At 39.4% G+C, this 22,714-nt stretch overlaps 2 protein-coding genes across 5 annotated transcripts in view; both read left to right on the top strand.

Moving 5' to 3' along the window:
* LOC124303326 (tubulin polyglutamylase TTLL5) overlaps nt 1–22,714 on the top strand; it is a 282,756-nt gene that overhangs the window by 4,221 nt on the left and 255,821 nt on the right. The window lies entirely within an intron of this gene.
* LOC124302097 (uncharacterized) lies at nt 2,267–3,131 on the top strand. Its single transcript, XM_046757887.1, has one exon. The coding sequence runs from the start codon at nt 2,267–2,269 to the stop codon at nt 3,068–3,070; it is 804 nt and encodes a 267-aa protein (XP_046613843.1). The 3' UTR covers nt 3,071–3,131.

Below are 22,714 nucleotides of genomic sequence, written 5' to 3' on the forward strand. Positions count from 1 at the left end.
GCAGCTGAAGTTTCTGATTGGAAAAAAAATTCTGGGAGATTAGGTACACCACTCAATTTTTTGTTTTGATAAATATTTTTTAAACCAAATTACACATTACACATTATATATTTGTCAATTCTTATTAATTTTTAAGGAAACTGTCGCATACAGTCAAATTTTTCTAACGAAGCAGCTAGCTCGATAGAAGACGTTTATTTACATTTTTTTCCGAATGAACGTTCAGAACATTGCGCATATTGAAATTCAACCATCCTACAAAATATCGAATACACACGTTTTGTATATTCCACTGTCCAATGGTTGTACTAGACGTAAAATTTTTGGTAGTTTGACACAATTTTGTTTTAGAGATTGAACGATGAGCTCATTCTGAATATATTTACGAGTATTAGACATATTGTTAACCATAAGTTGGTTATGATTAGCGAATGGATACAGGGCTTGCGACTTCTGATGACCTTGAGGCAAATTATAAGCGTTCGGAGATTCTTTCTCCAACGTTATCTGATATTGGATTATTCGTACAAAATATTTCAATTATAGTTGACGAAATTGGACAATTACGTGAAAAATAAAAATCCACAGTGATTCCTTACATTTATTCGAAATATTTCGTCTTTGACCTGTGCTTGAATTTCACTTTTTTCAATCTTCTTCGTGAATTACCGAATTCACATTTTTAAATATCAATATAAGTTTAAAATTAGTGGCGTCATTGTCACGAACAGTGCCTGTTCAGAAACATCATCTCCGGAAAAAGATCAATAGATACTATTTGCTTTAGTCAGGTTTAATTATATCCAAATATAGTCTTCATTCAATCGTTGACTGAAAACTGTTAAGGACGGTTACCTACATGGGGGCTTGTGTGTTTACTGGGATTGCGTGTTGAACGTTTTCACCGATAAAGAAGCTACCGGATCGCTGATACGGCATCTTATGGCCCCAGGCCCGTGCAGGACCACTTACCCGCCGAGTACCTACTGGTCAAGAGAATTTACTCATCGGTAACCGTCTTTAAATTATTTCGTCAACGAACTAATCTAATCTAAAGATGTATAATTTATAAATCTGATATGATTAGCACAATAGCTGTGATTACGTCTCAATAGATCTAATCAGACGTGTGAGTTATTTATGGTCAGATTAGATTAAGTAGAGACAATATTTACATCTCATTAGATCGAGAGACCGCGTTTAGAAAAAAGAAACCTGCGCCACATTGAAATATCTACCGAGGGCGAGTAATTTCGAAAAAGTAACTACACAGTCATTAAACGCTAATTAGATACTCCAAGAACATCCGAAGCTATCCGAATTTGATGCTCGTCGTTTTCGAATATTTTTTTTTCTACTATCTGTGGGGCTGCTGACGCTGTCAGCGGACGAATCTACACTAGAGGTGACAAATTCAAGAAAGTAACTACAAAGTAATTAAATATTAATTCGATGCTCAAAGAAAATCCAGAGACTGATCCTTGTCGTTTTTCATTTGAAAAAAAAAATTTCTTCTACCATTTGTGGGGCTGCTGACACTGTCCAACAAAACCATTCCAATACATATTTATTTAACGTAGAAATAATGAAATGGTGTCGTTTCTACGAATTTGCTATAGTAAATTTAAAGAAATCACACCGTTTTATTATTTTTGCGTTAAATGAAAACGTATTGGAGTGGTTTTGTTCTGAATCGCATATAGGATGGAGTTGTTATGCATTTTTTTGCGTTTGAGATACGTGTCTAAAAATAAATTTTTAGATTAGGGAGTGCCTGTTTAGGTTTAGAAATTCTGCAATTCTTCACTAATTTTTACTGCCTTTTTCATATCAATGGCATTAAATATCTCCAAGTGGAATACTATTGCTGACACAACGTATTTGCAATAATCTTGAATGCAATAAATTATTGACAGTCTTTAAAAATTGTTTACCCGCAACTTCATCATTTTATACGCTCTTGAAAACAAGAAAAATAAACAGGTAGCAGTGAGATAATCGAGGTTGACAGTAGCATTTGTTCTTTGAAGTAATATACGTACGTCAAATCGTGAAAACAGTAATACTCGATGAATTGACATGTGTCATCCTCAAAATTTCTCGTAATTTGTATACTTAGCATCAGGTTAGTGGAGAAAAAAATTGATTCGTTGATTATATTGAGAATAAAAATTACACGGAGTCTGAAACGCAATAGATTAATGATACCGGCAAATGTTGTCATCTTTCTTGTACAGAAAGATGTGATAAAAACGGATACAAAGAGATGGAAATGCGAGAGAAATCGCAGGACGTTCTAGCGCGATCAGACAAAAATTCTCGTAGAAAACGTCTAAAAGTGAGTAAAAACAGCAAAGAGACGTTATTCGATTCGGGGTCAAGACCTGCAACCCAACACTGCCAGGGAATCAACCGACTGCCGATCGAGGTGTTGTTGGACATATGCTCCTACCTCGATCCCCGGGATTTATATAACCTTCGTGAAGTTTGCAAGCTGTTTAGCCATGTGGTGGGTAGCCCAGCGGTGTGGAGGACGTTCGAGGTGACAGGAAACGAGGTGAACACGTTGCGGGTCATCCAGGAACTGAGGCGAATGCCGTTGCTGAAGAAGTTTACCCTAAACGCGAGAGCGGATAGCGACGACATTCTGCGTCAGTTGTCGGTGACAAATAAGAACCTCGAAGAATTGTACATTTTGAATTGCACAGGGTCGACGGCCAAACTTTATCTCAGGTCGCTCCACCTGATACGAATACTGGAAAAGTGCAATCGCCTTCACACTATCAATATATTGGGCACCAGATTCCGCGGGGTCAAATTTTACAGGCTTTTAGCTGACATGGGGTTGAGACTGAGGGCAGCGTCCACGCCTGCCACTCCCTTGCAATTTCGCACTTTTGCCAATCACGCTGTTCATATTCCCGAGGCTGGGAGACAAATTCTGAATGACATGTATTTTGGTTGCAAAAATTGGGCCCCTCTGCACTACTACGTGATTGATCGCAACAGTGCAACGCCATCTGCGTTCATAAGCTACTTGAACAGAGATTTCATTTCTGTAGATATGTGACACGCGAGACGAGAAGCTTTTAGGTTAAACTCTTACTAGTAGATTAAAACCTCGAAGGCTTGCGTTTTATTGTTACATGAGGTAATTAAAACAGCATAGAACATTTTCCAGGCTTGTGCAGACATTAAATGTTGAGTCAACTGTGAAATAACGGTTCAGAAGTCGTCACTGAAGCTAATCATAGTGGATGAAATTGAAACAATAATACTCCCTTAACAGAAAAAGTAACAGAAAACGAATTTGACTCAGTTGTTCTTAAATTTCAATTAACTTGATCTCACAAATATAGCTTTTTTCAAAATTTATAAATTAAGACTTAATTTTGTTGCCAATAGATGAGATATACAAATTGCCTTAGGCAGACTTTTTACAGCATGGGCATACATTATTTAAAAGAATTATAAATTTATCATTCATTATCTACAATGCCTTGACGTACAAGGTTTTTGGATTAAACACGAAGATTAATCAATAAAACAAGACATTTTTTTAAGAATTGGAGAACAAAATGACGTACAGTGATGATACGATCTCTACAAAGTTTATGATATATGTGCTTTGTTGGTTCGATATCACGATTTTTTAATTACTTCCTATACTATATACGTTAAGGGTGCATTGTTTTAGGTTATTTTAAGTTAGGTATTACTATTCGAGGTCGACTATATCAACTTTAGACTTGCGTTTCGAACATTCATTAGATCATTATTCGGCGGCGGCGTTTCACCGACTATACTGCGCACACCATAGAGCGTTTACGTTACGCGTTGTTGGGACTTTGGTAATGGTTAGTAATGTAGGCATATCCTAAACGCATGTTGTATGATTGAGTGAAATTTTAGACTGTGCAGAATAACTAGTTCGAAAATCACGAAGTGAATTCACCTTTGCTTATGCAACATATAATGTAGATTTTTATCCATATACTGTACTGAGATAAAATTCTGTATTGAAAGATAATTCTTAGCAAATGAAACTTTCCTGATGAGTATGTGCTGCGGTGTAAGTACGTATAAGCACACTCAAAGCGTTCACGACATACAGGATCATTTATTCGTTACTGGGCGCGAGGCTCGGGTGAGAGTGGTCTGGTTTGTGGGCACCAGGTAGAACGGCTGCGTCAGTTGCACTTGTGTTCAGCAACGAATGAATTACTCCGTATAAAAAATATCTCTAAGGATTACGAGAGCGTCTATTTAAAATTTTTGTCCTCACCAAATTTTCTTGTCATTAGCTCGGTATTAGGGGTGTGCGAATATCGTTCGAATCGAATCGAATCGAATATTACTATTCGATTCGAAATTCGAATCGAATAACTCGAATTTTCGAATTATTCGAAATTCGACGAATAATTCGAAAAATTTCGAATAATTCGAAAAATTTCGAATAATTCGAACAATTTGCGAATTATCGAAATATTACTGGATTTTCTATTGTTTCCAATTTAAATTCCATTACATCGTGTATCAAAATATTCTACTTACGAATAATATACTTTTCGATTAAAAATCAATTACCCGAAGCAAACAGTTGCTCAATTTCAATATATGTTCATCTCTGTCAGTAACAGAAAAAATCTAGATACTAATATTGGCAAGAAATCTTTTTGAAGTTTGATGAAGCCCTTTCGAACGCCACCAAGTTTGTCCAAATCGGTTAAGCCGTTCAAAACTTATAAGCGGTTCACATACTTACACACACACACACATACGGGCACGTTCGTAAAAATGGTCGAAACAGCTTCGCAAGACCTCAGAACTAGGGGTGTGCGAATATCGTTCGAATCGAATCGAATCGAATATTACTATTCGATTCGAAATTCGAATCGAATAACTCGAATTTTCGAATTATTCGAAATTTTTCGAATTATTCGGGAACTTTCGAATAATTCGAATTTTCGAATTATTCGATTCGAGTTTCGAATCGAATATTAATATTCGATTCGGAACGAATAATTCGTAAGTTCGAATTATTCGCACACCCCTACTCGGTATCTAATTTTATGAAAAATCTGCAAATTCATCTAATTACTTAATTCTTTAAATCAACTTGCTCAAAAAATATAATGGAACGCTTGTTCTGAACCCGGAACTGAACATATTTCTAAACCGGTATTCGCTAATTACTAAAAAAAAAAATACAATACAAAAAACTAAAAAATAAGGGATATGTATAGTTTTTCCTTGATTCATTTTCAAGATTCACGAACTTATATTTATATTATAATTTCTAGAAATCCGGTAATTTGTTTGATTCCTGCTATATCGACTCATTTGACCAAAAGTGGGCCTTGAACGATAATCCTGATACCACGGTGAATTATATATTATGATTTACCCCCTAACATTTTATATTTTAGCATGCTTTCCAGGCAACGTCAACTTTTTCAAATACGCAATACCAAAAACACTTTGACGTTAAATATCTGTTTAAAGCATTTCATCGTACGCTCTATCTGCCTCTTATGGCTTAGTTCACATGGCATGGTAGGAATGTATAACGAGAAGAAATTGTGGATGCTAACAGGATGAGCGACTGGCTGTGTATGCGCAAGATACAGTTCCCGTTTTTATTGTCAGAATAAACTGATAAAAGTGATTAGGAAAATTGAGTTAAACATACAAAAATATGTACCAGCCATCAGTCATTCATTCAAGACCATCTACATTCATTTCTAAATACAACATTTAAATATCAAATAAGTGTTATGTCCGTTATGAACTATTGAATGGGTTTCTTCCTGCTCAAAGTAACTACGGTTGAAGGCTGTTGACAGAGTATTGAATAATGATTGAGCTTTGTCGAAAGGTATTTAATACAATGTATTCGCAGATAATTTGGTGTATGCAATTGAAAGTAAGGTCTGAAGATGAGTCTTTATAGAGAGTACGTTTTTTGAGTGAGTGAACAAATTAAAACGGGAGATGTTTGCGGGAGGTCTGAGAGAAGTAGGGGGTCTCACGTAGTTGAGTAGGTACTTTTCAGCTAGGTGTAAACCCGAGGTGACGTGAAAGATAGAGGGACAAAATGAGAAATACGAGATTACAGTTGCGAAATAAAAGTGAAAACAGTCCGGGACTCTGCCGGACGTAACATAAGTATGTGAACTGCGTACATCTTTTTTTAAACTATCAGGAATTACTTTCGTTTTTTTTTTGATTTTGCGTGTTAATACTTTGAGCTTTGTTTTAGCGAATGGATATTGTTATACCATGCAAACATGCCTTACGTATAATATTACTGTACATTCTGTTTATAATAATAATAATTAATCAATTAACAAGCACATACATGTTTCGTTGCAGAGATCAGGGTGTTCAGGGCGTACTGTCAGTATTGTCATTAAAATTTCAGTGAGAAAAAGTTATTGATAATACGTTCAAATAATGTACCATATATAATTGATGCTGATGAGGTGGAATTTGATGATAAATCCGTAAATGGAAATAGAAAACTCTTTCAACTGAAAATTCCGGTAGCTGAGGAAATATTTTTAGAGATTAAATTTCGGCAATTAGCAATTGTTATACTTTGTCGCTTTAATTACATAGGTGGTAAGGCAACTTGGGAAATTTTAAATTTGACTTCTTTACTCGATAGTTGTTTATAATAAGGTAGCATGGGAAAGTATGGAGCACGCTTTTATAGTAGGTATATAATGTAAGTACATTACATTATTGTGTGCATCAAATAGATCTAGCACAAACACATAAGCCCTTACGCCGCAACTGTATAACAGTCACGTGATACATTTGGGCCATTCTAAGTCCAATCCACCTGAGTCTGATCCTCGACCTATCCGATTTGGCTTTCGATTTTTTATATAATTGTTTTAACTCTTGAAGACTACAAGTTTTCCGACTTGATTTGAACTAGTTACGACTTTTAAAATTACCATATTGACCAACACAAATTAAAAATCTGATATAGTTCTGAAAAGTGATGTGTTGGGTCGACGTTCCCTTCTTTTTTCTCAATGTTTTTTTCTTGGAAGAAGCATTCAAAAAAATTTAAAGCAAGAGTCATTTTACTATGTACGGTTGCTTAAACATTATTATACCTAAAATCGGATTTTTCAGAATCACTTTAGACTTTTAAATTGTGCCGAACAATATTTCGTCTTGATCAATTAGTTTGGACAAATTCAGAAAAAAAAAAAATTCCCCCGATCCGGTGTCACATATGAAAATGTTCTTCCTTTTAATTGTTAAAAATGTATCTTTCGATAAAAGCTCGAATTCTGGCACTTTTGGTTTTTTGTCCAAATCGTTCCCTGAGATCTAAATATTGACAAAGCGGTACTAATAAGAAGGCAAGTTTGTTTTTCAATCCTCTACTGATCGATGCCAGTTTTCTGTTGTTTTTCACTGCTCTAGATTAATTTTCCATCCAAAAACTTTTTAATTCTCCGCCAGGAAAATAATTTTCTTCAAAAAACCCTTTAATTTTTAAAAATTTGCGCGCACTTTAGAATAGCTCGTATCCGATGGAAAAAAAAGTTCCCAATATTTAGACCTCAGGGAACACTTACACAAAAAAATCTGAACTGCCAGAACTTTCGGCTTAGCCCGTGGTCAGTGTGCCAAACACTGCTCCCAAATGATGCCTCTATGTATTCGCTTGCCTACGTGACAACGCTTATTGTTAGCTGGATTTTTTAACTGATTGTATCCCGCGAATGCGACTTTGGAGACTACATGTTTTTTAGGTTAATTTATTCAATTTGACCACATCTATTATCCCCATTATGTTGTGTACTTGGTTCTGGAACACCCAGTTGAATATGCATGCCAGAAAGTAAGTGCGCAGGCAACGAAAGTTCAGTCTGTTTGCCAAAAAACAGTAGACCTGATATTGACGTCACTATGTTGTATTGATTTCCTTCACTTGATGCACTGTGTTCTGCGGTCGCTTAACATGCTTTCGAATACCATAAATATATACATATGACCGGCAGTCGTGGTGGCTTTTATACCTGCCAGTTGACACCCTTGTCGCCTCCTAGTCACCAAACTTCCTATCAATTATTTTAATATTTGAGCGACTGAACATCAGGGGATTCCCACTTGTGGGGAAATCTCGCACTGATAACTCTGCATGAAAACCGGGATCATTTTTGTTTTCCGGCTATGTTGTCTCCTTCCTCTTACTTCCTCATGGTTACTCAATGGCGAGAGTATCAACTTTTAGACCAGTGACACAGTTTTCCATTCCACTTTCTTATCTGAGTTAAGTTACATGAAATTCGATTACCACAGCAAAAAAATTAAATGTTGCCAAGGAAATTGACGAATAAGAATGGTGGCATTGATTCGAGCATTGATTATAATAATAACAAACAATGGAAATTTGCTTGCTTTTCTATCTCGAGAGTGCGCCACGAAAAAATTGTGCTACCAACAAACGTGGGGAAAAACTGAAAAGTTCTACTAACCTTTGGTCACTTCATCATCCAGCTCGATTCAGGTGGTAATCTTTTGCAATAGGTTGTCTCGAATTAGGGTCCTATACTAAAGCATTGAGTGTCACCCCGCTGTTTTGGATAATATCATGAATTCTTGGTGAAGAGGGATGGTCGAGTGCACATGAGTCTGCACAGGCACAGATTTTGCACGAGTGAACGCGATTCAGCATGCACTACGAACTGTTACCAACCGATTTGATAAAACAATTTCGAACCTCTTGCTTGAGACCCGTCATGCCATTAACGAGCTATGGCTATTCCGTACCATCTTTGTAAACGTTAGGTTGGCAGTAATTCGCAGCGCTGCCAGTTCTTTCAGGAGTCGAATAACCGAGACGTACGTGTGTTCTTATTAGCCAAAAGTAGCCAAATCCACCAGCTGACAACCAAATGCAACGAAAATAATCTCCAGTGGTATGATGCGGTTTCACTGATATTGTTTCCTTTTCTGCTACGTGGTATAGAGCGGGAAAAAGTGTCGCTCGTTACATTTCTTCGGTCTCTTTGGCCATCTTGTAAGCCAGCGTGCTCAATTGGCTTGCACTTCAGTAGCTCACATTCATGTTTTCGGTTACAGCCTGCTAACGTCATCTTACAGCTTCTACATACATTTCAACTCCTCTGAGCTTATTTTGATATTATAGGTCGAGTATGTTTAGTGGGCGATGTGTTCCGAATGAACGACGCGGTCCTGCCTGAGTTGATGGAGTTTCCGTTATTTCTATGATATTTCCTTCATAGATATTGAAAATAGTTTTTTTTCTTGTTACATTGTTACAGTCTTTGGTATTGTCATGTACTATTGCGTTGTTACTTATAATTAGTTTTCGCTTTGGTATTTCTCTTAACTCTGTATTACAAGCATTTTTGTTATTTATTTCTATGTTACAAGGTTTTAGCTGATCTATGTGTCTGTTCCACAGGTGACCGTCTTCTGTGTGGTAAGTTACTGGCTCCAACTAATACTTTGGATTACCTCCAATTTTTATTTGGGTAGTCTTTGGCCTTAGCAACGTCGTGACTTTCGAAGTCGACTATTCTGTTCCCTCTGAAAAATCGTTCTGCTATGCCTCCAATACACAAAAAAAAAAAAGAAAAGACAAATCGATCGGTCGGTGGAAAGGTGTTAACACGCTTACTTGTAATGCGGGAAAACAAATTAATTTTGAGGTAATAGTATCACTTCTGGCCTTTTTTCTGGCAAGGACGCGTCGGTGTGTTCGGTAAACAGAAAGCAGCCTACTTTCCTCGTTGCACCTGTTGACCGAACACAATAGTAGGTGTATATACCTTTACCTTGTTTCTGGTTCACTGTCATTTTCGAATTTTTATTCTTACCTAACTTAACATAATTGACGAAGGGCTGCTCGCCACTTCTTGCTGATGAGATCTCTGCTGCATTTTTTTTGCTGTCTCGAAGGGCGGTGCCAGCTCGTATGTCAACTTCAAACTCTTGCTCGTATGTCAACTTCTTCTCGCCCGATACACGCTTCTTCGTCTCGTCGCTTCGTAGTCCCCAGACGAATCGGTCTCGTATGCAGTTTTGTAGGTTATCTCCAAATCCGCAGTATGTCGATGTTTTATATTCTCACCTTCCATTTGTCGGTATTCTTTGAATTTATATCGTTCCGTTATTTCATTTGGTGCTGGAAGTAGGTGGTTTTTCATTATCGTCGTTGATTTTTCGAAGTTTTTGATGAGGGTTTGTCCGGTGTCCACGATTCCTTAATAATGCGTATCTCTCACTTCCGATTAATATTATTAGATATGCCACTTTCTTCTCATCTTTCCTTTCGTTTTCTTCAAAAATTGCTCGAGTCTTTCTTGCTACATTTCCTAGTCGTCCGACGAGGAGAATTCTTTTATCGAAAAAGTCACACCACCAGCAGCCATGATTAACATTCCCATTCTGTATGCAATCCTGAATAAAAACACTCCAAAAAAATATATTTCTATGATGTAAAAATAAAGAAATGGCACGAATTCTACAAATTTCCTATTGCGATTTCGTAGAATTCATATCATTTCTTTATTTGTGTGGTTAAGGAACTGTGTTGGCGTACTTCTGTTCAGGATTGCGTACGGAAAGGGGCTATTAAGCCCTTTCTTGCGTATGAGATGCGTGGACTTCGATATTTGCATGGAGATGTATACATCACGTTGAAATTGACCAGGGCATCCCCTTAATCGTATAATTGGCAAGAAAATTGACCGATTTTATTGTTCTTTCTTTATAGCGCCTCTAAATAATTTGGAAATCGATTGGAAAATATTACATCATTTACAAAAACATACGGAAAAAATGTCATAGTTGCAAATATCATACACATCTAGTAATCAGATTCTAGTTATGTAAACCTGAAAATATCGGTAGTCTTACTTGGGGGGGGGGGGGTAAGGGTTTCAGCGTAAAAAAAAAAACACTTTTTTTGTGAATTTTTTTTAAAAGTATGGATTGAGATAATTTATTCAAACCTTTTGTACATTATTAAGTTTATTTTTAACAATATTCTCTAATTTTTGTATGCGGAAATATTGAAAAACAAGCCGGTAACAGAGCTTGCCCTAGAACGTCTTAGAAAAAAAACAATTTGCGGGGTTCACTATATCTCGGTCGGAAATTATCTGAAATCAAAAACCATTAAAATTTAGTCAAAGTATTATCAAATCCTCCCCCCAACGTTCTATGATTATTTTTTTTGTCATTTAAAAATTTTTGGTGGCCATCAAAGTGTAAACTGCCATTTTCCACGAAAAATTCCGCTATTTTATGGGTGGGAAACCCCCTTAATGTAAAAAAAAAAGTTTTAACTAAACGTTGGGGGGAGGTATTTTATATGTGAAAATGTGTACCAAGTTTAAAATGAATCGGTCAAGTAGTGTCTAAATGGCAGTGAACACGGACTTTCAAAAAGTAGTTTTGAGAAAAAATCACAAGCGCACGATTAAACGTACAACGACAAACTGACGCTCGTCTCTCGTTTTAAAATATTGTACAGTTTATAGTATACATACAAATACAAAATATGGGTTTATGGCTTTACTTACCTGTCTTTACTAAATAAAATATTCTCGAAACAGGATAATGGACCAGAACGATAGAAGTGAATAAGCTGTATACCTGCTGTCAGAGCTATAGTGTTAAAGGGCAGGAGACTAACTAGACAATAAGTTCAAGAGTTTTGCTCAGATCGACTTAAAATTTTGGAAACATATTCTTGAAATGTTTAACAATAAGATAAGATAAAAAAAAAATCGATTTTTCTAAAGTGCAAATCCTTACCCCCCCTAAACAGTTTCGTTATTTTAGTTGGCGCGTTTGGTTACGGCGTCTAGTACGAATTACCAGGCAACTGGTTACAACCGCCTCCTTCGCACACTGTACCCCTTCCCCCTAGCTGCATCTTCCGGAAGCTTTCTCCTCTTCTTTCCGGTTCGCTGTATCTCCGGGCATCACGCATTTTCAGCCTTTACTAAAAGTCCTATTATCGCTGGCATTTTGGGAACATATCGACATTTTTCGCAATATTTCTTACAGTAATAAGAAAAGCTAATAATTCAATGCTACATTTTACTAGTTGACCAGAACAACAAATACTAAACTAGTGTCAATTATTGTAATCTGCGAATAGTAGGAATAAGAGTAGTATAAAGAGGTATCCGTATTATTAAGTGATACTAAATAACTATAGAAATAGGAAAAATGAACTAACGAATTAAAACTTTGTCCTTCAAAATACTGGAAAAATTCGGATACAAGACAAGAATGTACAGTGGAATGTACATCGGCCGTATTTCTTATCAGATCCCATACTATATATATGTTACAGTTTGTTGGTCGTTTGCGCGTGTATATTATTGCTTTGATGGCGCATTCCTGCTCGGCGATTGATTGCCGAACGTTTATTTATGAAAATTCAAACCTATGTATTTAGGGAATTCAAGTATCGTTCCATTTTTTTCAAGATCGATCGTTTGTAGTTAGCTAGTTTACATCTGGTCGTAGTCCGATATTTTTGAAAGTCAATATGGTTTATTAGTTTCTATTTCGTTTATCAAAGTTTGGTCGCTGCGATATGGCTGTGTTGTAAATCACTGAATTTCTGCCATCCACTACGCTAAGTATTTTCACAGTCCTCTTCAAAAATGTTTACTTCATTCGGCCTCCCTGACCATCCTGGGTCGCCCTCGACCCTCTCGTTCGCACGAATTATTCGCTACGATCTAAAAAACAAGATCCTCTCTTATTTACACATCAAGTGCCAAAGACGTGGGAAAGATGACAACTGCCTATCAATCTACACCCCGCAGAGGAGTGATCAAGTCCTCGCAAGAGTGCCAACCGATGATCAGATATCGCCAAAAGTGATTAGTTCGGAGGACATTGGGAGTTAGGATGTGTTGGGTGTACGGTTGCTAGCCTCGCCAGACTCCAACTGCCAGGCTGAGCGGGTAACCGGCCTCCTTAGCCCTATGAACGTCTGACTCCGACTACCTTCGGTCCCGGCCTCCGCCCGAAATCCCACCTATTCGAGATTGACCACTTCACGATCATGGGAAATGGACTCGACCCTGGTCCAGCCTTGCCAGGACCCGTCGCACGAAACAATCTTGACCACGGATTGCATCTCGGGGTTACTGACTGCGGGCCCTCATCCCAGGATAGGAGTAACTCACCATTGCGGCTTACTGCGTGGCATCGAACGTGACCCACTTGCGCAAACTGTCCACCGCCACGACGTCCCGGTTTGGCGACTTTTTCAGGTCTCGGAGATCCTGGACCTCGTACCGATCGTTAGGCAGAACAGCCGTCACCTTGAAGGACCCCTTTGCCTTCGCGACCAGCTTCCTGCTCTCCCTGGGTGCAACAGGACTTGCCGCCACCATGACGACATCTCCCACCGCATACGTAGGCGGTCTAAATCGCCGGATGTCGAAAGCCCTCTTCTGCTGCCTCTGCTCCGCGTCGGTGGACGCCTTGGCGGCATCCCTCAACTCCTCCAGGTCGACCTGGTCCAAGGTGCTTTGCATCCCGGCAAGGAGCTTGGCCTCGGCCATAGCACGTGGCTTATAACCAAACAAGAGCTGCGTTGGTGACCTACGCGTGGTCCTGTTTGTCGCACAGTTCATAGCACTCTGAACCTTCTTCACGCTGTCGTCCCATGCATCCTTTTCTCCTCCAGCACAGGTTGCAGCAATCGAACTTGAAACTGTGCGGTTCATGCGCTCGCACTGACCATTAGCACGTGGTGTTGCCACTGCGTTCAGTATGTGCTTAATATCATACTCCTTGTAAAAGGTCCTGAACGAGTGTGACGGGAAAGCCGTCCCTCTATCACTAATGATGCGAGTAGGTACCCCGAATATTGCGATCAACTGAATCAGTGCTTTTATCACCCCTTTCGATGAAGTATCGCGGACAGGTTCGAGAATACAAAATTTAGTAAAACCATCCACAATGGTAAGTATTTGTGTGTTTTTTTGTCTACTACGCATAAATGGTCCAACATGATTCAGATGTATCGTGTGAAAGGCAATGTCAACTTTATCTATCGGGTGTAATTGTCCAGGCTTGCGCCCAGCCGCCCCTTTATAATACAAGCAGTTCATACATGCGTTTACGTATTTCGAGGTGAATCTCCTCATTCCCTTGAACCAGTAATTTGCTTTTAGCTTTGTTAACGTCCTCTCAAGAGCGAAGTGCCCTTGTTCGTCGTGGCATAATCTCACAACGTTAAAACGCGACATTTTCGGTACGACCCTCTTGTTACCCGTGTCTGTCTTTCGAAAAACGACCCCTGCCTTGAGGTCATACTTGTCATAGTATTGCTTCGTTTTTGGTTGATTTTCGCCAGACTCCGAGATCCTACGAATTAAATCTATGTCTGGGTCCTGCGATTGGGCCACCTTAATCCATTCGCTCTCTGTAATATCGATAGCACAAAAATCTATCGCATTCCTGCTTAAATAATCGACATGAGCTGCTTGGGTGCCCGGGCGATACACAATATCGAAATTGTGGTCTTGCAAATAAACCCACCAACGCGCGACTCGCGGTTGTATGTCCTTTTTACTTGCTGTAGCGCGTACGGCACTGCAATCAGTTACTATGGTGAATTTGATTCCTCATAGGTAAACCCGAAATGCTTTCAATGCCGTGAATACCGCCAGCGTTTCTAAATCGTACGAATGATACTTTTGTTCCGTGGGAGTCGTCTTGCGACTATAGTATGCAACCACGCGTTTTCCTTCCCTATGTTTTTGCATTAGTATGGCACCCAAGCCCAACGTGCCCGAATCCGTATGCACCTCGGTTTCACGCTTGAGATCGTAAATTGCTAAAAATTGGTCTGCTGACTAGCATAGCTTTTATCTCGTCAATTGCTTCGCCTTCCTTCGCTTTCCACGACCAAAAAACATCTTTACGCAAGAGGTTCGTTAACGGGGCTGTCTTTCGCGCAAAATCCTTTATGAATTTGCGGAAATATCCCGCGAGATCTAGAAACTGCCTAACTTGCTTTATATTAGTAGGGTAGCCAGCTTTTGTTACGGCATCAATTTTATGAGTGCCTGGTCGTATCCCTTCCCCCGAGATTTCACATCCTAAATACTCGATTTTATTTCGGAAGAATTTAGATTTGGATAGATTGTTCGTCAAATTGTTAGCCTGAAGAGCCTTAAGGACTACCTCTAGTTTCTCAAACCCTTCGTCTAGCGTCTCTGTAGCGACCAATATACCATCTATGTACACCAGGGCATTATCTTTAAGGACTCTGTTCGTGGCTTTCTGGAACACGGCTGGCGCGTTGACTAACCCAAAAGGCATTCGCAAGAATTCCCATTGACCGTTCGGCGTAACGAAAGCCGTCTTCTCGATAGAATCGGGGTGCACGGGAATTTGATAGAACCCGGACTTTAGATCTAAAGATGTAAAAACCCGTTTGTTGCAAAGTTGATCTACTTGGTCATCAATTATAAGCAATGGATATTGAATACGTTTGGTAATTCGGTTGAGACCTCTGTAATCTATTGCTATTCGCGTCTCCCTATTTTTTTTCGCACAAGTACAACTGGGCTCCCATAAGCTGACGTACTCTCGCAAATAATACCGTTATCCTCTAATTCTGCTACCATGATCCTCACTTTATCCCGATCGATTTTAGAGAGGCAGTATGGCCTATGAAAAACGGGAACTTCAGAAGTTAATTCAATTTTTATCTCTGCGCATCCGTTTTACCTAATTCCTTCATTTTCAAAGATATGCTCCGCCGATAACTATTTAGTAGCCTCAACAATCTTGTTCTGTTGATCGCGTCGAGGTATTCGCAACAAATATCGTCCTCTTTCAACGCTCCCGCTTGGTCGGCATCTATTGCCTCAACTTCTAATACTTTATCGTTTTTAACCGGTTGATCCAAAGTGAATGTCACCCCAGACGCGTCTGATATAGCCCTAGTACCGACCTTTTGTAAGATATCTCGACCGATGAGAATTTCCTTCGTCAATTGGTTATCGGCAACAATAAAGACTTTTATCTTGAATGATCTCGCCGGATAATCGAGCAGTCGCTTCCCAGATCAACGGTACAGGACTATTCCCGATTGCCTAGAACGCACCTCTTAAGTGGTTTATTTACTCGGGTTGCCGCAATCTGGCATACATCAAACGAGGTTGCGCCCCGTAGCGAGACCGTCCCCTTGCCATCTAGTCATGCTCTCCTCTCGTCTCTCTCCTTTCGCTGCTTTTTACGGCTTTCTGTCTCAGTATGTCCCAAAATTTGACAAAAACCGCACCTCCCCCTAACGCTGACATTTTTTTCGGTCGCGTGATGTGGGTCCTTTGGCAGCCCCATTTCGTTTTTATTAACCCTATCGCGCCTTGGTTCCGTACAGTTGACTCTCCGGTGCCCCTTCCGCAATTATAACACGCATCGGGGTCAAGACGCCCAGACCGAGATTGAAACTTAACTAGCCCGAAAGGACGCTTCGTGCTCTTTTCGTCCGTTGCATGTTTTGTTTCTTTAGGTTTGCCAATCGACACGGATTCCAGACACCAACTCAATTCTACGAACGTCCCTTTTTCCGCAGTAATCAAATTCATTTTTAATTGTTCATTGTGGATTCCGTGAACCACGAATTCAACAATCTTTTCCTCCGGGATCTCTAGATTTGCTCGATTAATTCTTTTGACTTTCTCAAAGCAGTACGCTTGTAAATACTGACCCGGCGTGCTCTTATATGCTACCGCGTATTCAAGCAGTTCCCCGAAATTCTGTTCCCCTGAAAATTGTCTAAGAATTGCTACCGTAAAAGCTTTCCAACTGATAGGAGCACCGCATACATGTTCACTTACTCTAACCATTCCTTAGCCGATAAATCCTTTTCTTCCGGATCAAATTCAGGTAATACCTTCTCGTTCACGTAATGATTTGACCGTACCGAACCTGTCTTGATGATAGCCGACAACGCCTCAGTTAGCTTCGCAAAATCGGACTTACCCTGAGCTGCGGTACCACCCACCGGACTCCTGCTCGCAGATCCACGCGTCAGGTAACTCGGCGACCGACTCCTGCTCCGCGTCTGAGTGCGCCGCTGGCGTTCTCCGCAACGACGGTTGCTGTCAGATCCTGAAGCCTCTCTTCTATGACGGGTGTGATCCGAGAGCTTCCTGTACCAGCTTCGGCGATGACTGCTGGCCCCTGAACCGTGTCGTTTCGGGCGACACGAAGGCGATCTCAGTCGCTGCCCATCGTCATCCCTCGTCCTTATAGATTCCCCGTCACGGTCTCTCTTGCTCGACTTCGGTGACATATTGTTCTATTCTCCGGTCGTAACACTTTCACTTTGGTAACTCATACTTGTGGCTTTCAGATTTCGCAATTTCGAACGTAGCTCGTGGAATATCCCACTTCTGATCTGTAGAAGGTACTTTATTTAACAGATTTAAAATTGTTGAGAATATTGAGGTTTCGGCTTGATCCGTCTCGCGTCCTGGCTAACAGTCGAATGCTTCCAGGACCGCCTTCCTCCGAGAGCATTCCTCAGGGCTCTCGAGTCGAGTTGTTCCGTAGCGTAAACATCCGATAACCGATCCCGCATGGTTTTCTGGCTGAGCCAATCCTCTTCAAAAATGTTTACTTCAAAAGATTAAAACAGCTTGTTTTCTTTTTGATTAAGGAATATATCTAACGAAATTAATATCTAACCTTACATAGCCTTAAATAAATTGCTTTGAATTTTCATAAATGACCGTTCGACTATTAATCATCGGGGGTGCGCCATCAAAGACCTACACAAATGATTGCGTGTAAAAAAAACGAAGATATATTACTAAAATAGAAAAATCATAAGTCCATGAGGAAATTCCCTCGGCTTGGGGAAATTCTCCAGGGACGGAAAAATGCTCTAGGGATATTCGAGAACCATACTCGTTTAATTTCTTACATATACACGGTATGGAGGAAGCGGTAATAAACACGCACCAACGACCAACAAACGATTACATCTTATCTTCTTAATATATATAAATCTCGTGTCACGATGTTTGTCCTCAATGGACTCCTAAACCACTTAACCGATTATAATAAAATACGCACACCATGTGCAGTTCGATCCAACTTGAGAGATAGGATAGTTTAAATCTCAAATTATAGTCGCAATTTTATTTTATTGCTAATTAATTGTCTGTTATTATTTGACAGTCACAATTATCTGTTAACTCCAAATGATTCTAACAGATGTCGATACCTTTCGACTGGGTTGAGTAAGTAATCAATAGATGGCGCTGCTATGGTAAATCTACGAACGTGTCATACCTATAAGCTACACTAGCAACCCATCCCGGCTTCGCACGGGCATATAATAATATAATAAAAGAAAATACACAATGTTTACAGTGAGTTTCTAGAAAAATAACATTTATATTATTACTTAATATTATTATATGCCCGTGCGAAGCCGGGATGGGCTGCTAGTATGTATATATAACATGGGATCTACTAAGAAGTACGGACAAGGAGTGGCCACCGTCACTTAAGGAAGTAACGCAGGAAATAGAATTGATGGACAGAAAAATACCAAACTTGGCAGAATGTTCGATATAATGTAAAAAGAACTCATACAAATTTTTACGATCCGAGGTGGGTTTTTACGCGAGATATTTGTAATTCTTTTTATATCTTTACAAGCCACTTCAACATGGCCTCTTATGAGAAATGACGGACTTAGCTGCACATTATTCTTTATATCTCCGTAATTGATGGATAGATCAGAATGAAATGTAAACAGCAGAGAGATGAAATACTCAGAATCATTTATCCGGCTTAAAAATACTCAAAGGTGACTTATGATAAGAATAATAAAAACAATAAAAACTACTAATAGCGAATTTTCGGACCCTCGCTAAAAATATTGCATCGTCGCATATTCGAGGTTACGAGCGTGCATTTTGAAATTTCAACATATGTGACAGCTCGTGCAGGCTATTACATTTTTTATAATTCTTCGTTTTTTGTTTCCCCACACATTTTACCTTTCCAATAAAATCTTGGATTCTTTTCTATAGGCATATCGAACTGGCGCTTGAAAGAAATTCACTGATACCGCTGATGAGCTGTCGACGGCATATTAGACACACATATACACGCGCACACAATCAATGAAAAGCGACGTTGCCAGATTAAGTACTACTTAGGTCAAACCACGGGCAAATGTTTTTATGATTAGGTGGGTAGTTGCGTTACTTCCTTAAATGTTCGAGGTGATTTTAAAAAATTTTGAACCTTTACTCTGTAACATGGTTTTCAGTGTACGTTGGCTGCCACATGCGGTCTTTTGCGTCTTACCCTTATGTTGGCTATTTTAAGTCCTTCGAAAATTCTGAAAAATATTCATGCATGTTTTTGAGGCGTCTAGTTGAAGGTCCAATAGTTATTTTACTGAATTATTTATTTACAAAAAAATTCAATAACAAAGTGTCCACGGAAAATTAAATATTTTACTTTTTTTTAAGAAATTCACATTTTGCAACAAGTTGATGCAATTTAATGATGTTAGTGGCAGGGTTAAATTGAATAATTATATTTTTAAGAAAAAAATAGGCGGAGTTGATAAAAGTAATTAAATGCTCAATTCAACCTCAAAATTGAGCATTTAATGATCGGAAAAATATGGGTATCTTGTAATACAAATTCAAAAAATTACTCTATTTGCTCATAATGTACCCATAATTTAGGTATTATCAAATATTTTTTTTTCTCTTCCGTTGGTCGGAGGGCTGGGCCCGCCTCTCACTTGAAAACCATAATTCCTGCCTTACCGCTTGTGCTCAAAAATCGAAACTTGCATGTTTCGACTGCTCAGAAATTGCTCATAATTCGAGTATTTTTTTTTCTTGTCATTTTTTAATGATGGGTGGGGGGGGGGGGGCTGAATACTTACGTACCTGACCCCCCACTCAAAAACCGGAATTCCTGCTACATCGCTCCTGCTCAAAAATCGAAACTTGAATATTCTGCGTGCTCATAAATTGCTCGTTATTTCTCGGGTATAGATTTTTGATTTTGAGGAGGTGGGGGGGCTAGGTATACAGACGTTGTAGCTTCAAAAGTTTGGTCTGGCAATAAGCGTTTTCACATCACCTCTTCCCTCCCATTTTGTGACCAATTTAACATGTTTGTAATTTCGCACATTCTCCATAGTCTTGCCGAACATCGCGTTGTTCATTAGTTTATAAAAGTTTTTCTCAAATTCATTCCTAGACTGCTTGCGCATGTCGGTGTTGAGAGTGATATAAGGCTCAAGTCATGGAGATTTTGCAAACTTCAAAATTCTATGCACTTTCGTTAATTTCAATCCTAAACTCAAACACTGTTTCAAATTTCTATAGTGTAATATATACTTTGTTTTGGGATGAAGGGTGGTCGCGAGTTTGGTGATTTTACTACCAGGAGGTGTGAAATGCTCGGGACAAAGAGGTGAATCTTTATGATCCTCGTGGAGGTCTACAGGATATTCTAAATCCACCTTCAGGATGTAACCGATCGGTGAATCGTCTGGGTGAGTTGATATATCGAATTATATATGATATATGATTATGCTCCCACTCGAACGAACCGATCGGTAAATGTGCACTCATAGCCGCACCGCACAGATTATTTACATCAAAATACATGAGATACGATTCCACATTACTAGAATTAAAATCTTTCCCCATAAACCTGTTATTGGCCTAAGCGTGTCGATTAGAGCATTGCGCTCCGCCACCTCGAATGCTCCTTTCAATAAATAACACCATTTCAGGGTCGTCTAAAAGTTGTAAACTTACTTTAGTATGCTTGAGCATCGCGTCAAAAGCAAGTCCCGGTGCTGCATAGTAGTGCAACGGATCTAAACCGTATGTTTTGAAGCAGCTAGCGCGGAAATTTTCGAAAATATCGGTAAGCAAAAGAACATCAGTCTTTAAATATAAATCTGAATACCCCCCCAATGACTCTAAATGGAATTCCCTCCAAACAGTTTTCGCGTGCTCGTAATTGGCGGCCCTAATATTTGAATTGGTGAGTTGAGAGTAGAAATGTGTCTTTGCAGGTAATCGCGTTTCATCGAGTTTCCTCCAACAATCGACGTATTCATAGGGAAAAACGCCTTTGCGAGTCATCAAACTGAACTGAGTCGGATTATTATAAAATTTACGTGTTATGTGTTTATCTGCATCGGCTAAATGTGACGAGAGTTTATCGATGCTGCTAGCCATAAATCGAAACGAATCGATGAATCTCAAGTGCATCATTGTCCCATCGACGTGTTTCGTGAAGGATATATATTTTTCCTTATTTATGGGTAGCAGTGTAATTTTACCTGGAAAAGTTGAAGCTAGGGATTTTATTAAAAAGTGCGAATCGTAACCGGACAAATTGTGAAAAACTAGTGGAATTGTATGCGTCTCTCTGAAATTCAAATTACACCGATTATGAGCAGGACCACGATATTTACCCGTGAAGTGACAGTGATCGTGACACTTTTTCTCCTCAGGGGTAAACGGCTTTTCGCAAATATAACAATTCTTTGCGCGCATGTGACAATCGCGTTGCACTTGGGTAAGAGACTCCATCGAAATTATGTTTTTGATCCGTGACTCTACTTGAATCGATAAATCTTTAAGCTGCTGCATGAACCAATCTATACAATCGGCACCGCGTTTACTGTGGAACTCCGATAAAGTCTCATCGTACGCGCAATGTACATAGTATGCTACACTGTGCGGGACATGCTTTTGAATTTCACAAGTCTTACGAGTTTCAAATTCATCTACGGGTTCGGGGATTAATATACAGTCGAGATCGGCGTATACGACAAACGGAACGGTGCCTTTGTTTTGAAAATTGGAAAATGCTAAATCTCTACACTTGGGAAACTCCATGCGCACTTTATTTAGCATAATACAATCTTGTCGATGATTGTCGTAGGCATGTTTCACGGTAAAGTGGCACAAGCATCCGTAAATAGTTGACCATTGTAATCAGACAATTGTTTGCTCATCTATCGGGAAAGATCTTTAATCCAAGCAAAGTGGAATCTCGGTGCAAACTCACCAGTCATATCGTCTTCCGGATTACTCTCAATCATTGGAAGATGAATCGTGTCAACGTTTACGCTATGCAAATTTTTACTCAAATAAATTGGCATGATGACGCTTTTATTCGATTTTGCACGATGCGAAAAAGTTTGAGATTCTATACCGTATACATTGATTCGCAAATTATTCAATCTCTCAAGCTTTTTCACATCATGTAGAGTAGCAGGAAAATTGATACCTGTAAAGTCCAACTCGGAAATATAGCGACGATAGGTGTGAGTCCTATTGGTGTTGCTGTTGACCGGGTGGAGGGCTGCTGTGACGGACCAGAGAAGACATCTTTCAGCCTCGTTTCTCACGTTGATCACAGCCTTCTTATGTCGAATGTCCTGGGGCAGCTCGATGAATGTTGAAGCCCCCGCGGCGAGAGGCTGGTAGCGGTTGATATTTACAGCAATGTTGAGGATCTCAATCATAGTCCAGCCGGAATCGCGTTGCTCGAAATCTTCCACCTTCACAAGCAGATCACCCCGTGCACGTGTAAACCAGCCATTTATATCGCTCGATAGGAGAAGAATCGCCACGTTGGAGGTGTTGAAGCTCTT

Source organism: Neodiprion virginianus, chromosome 4, assembly GCF_021901495.1.
Source record: "Neodiprion virginianus isolate iyNeoVirg1 chromosome 4, iyNeoVirg1.1, whole genome shotgun sequence".
Taxonomy (NCBI): Eukaryota; Metazoa; Arthropoda; class Insecta; order Hymenoptera; family Diprionidae; genus Neodiprion; species Neodiprion virginianus.

Coding starts and splice junctions, on each gene's coding strand:
- LOC124302097 (XM_046757887.1), top strand. CDS start 2,267: ATGGAAATGCGAGAGAAATCGCAGGACGTTCTAGCGCGATCAGACAAA.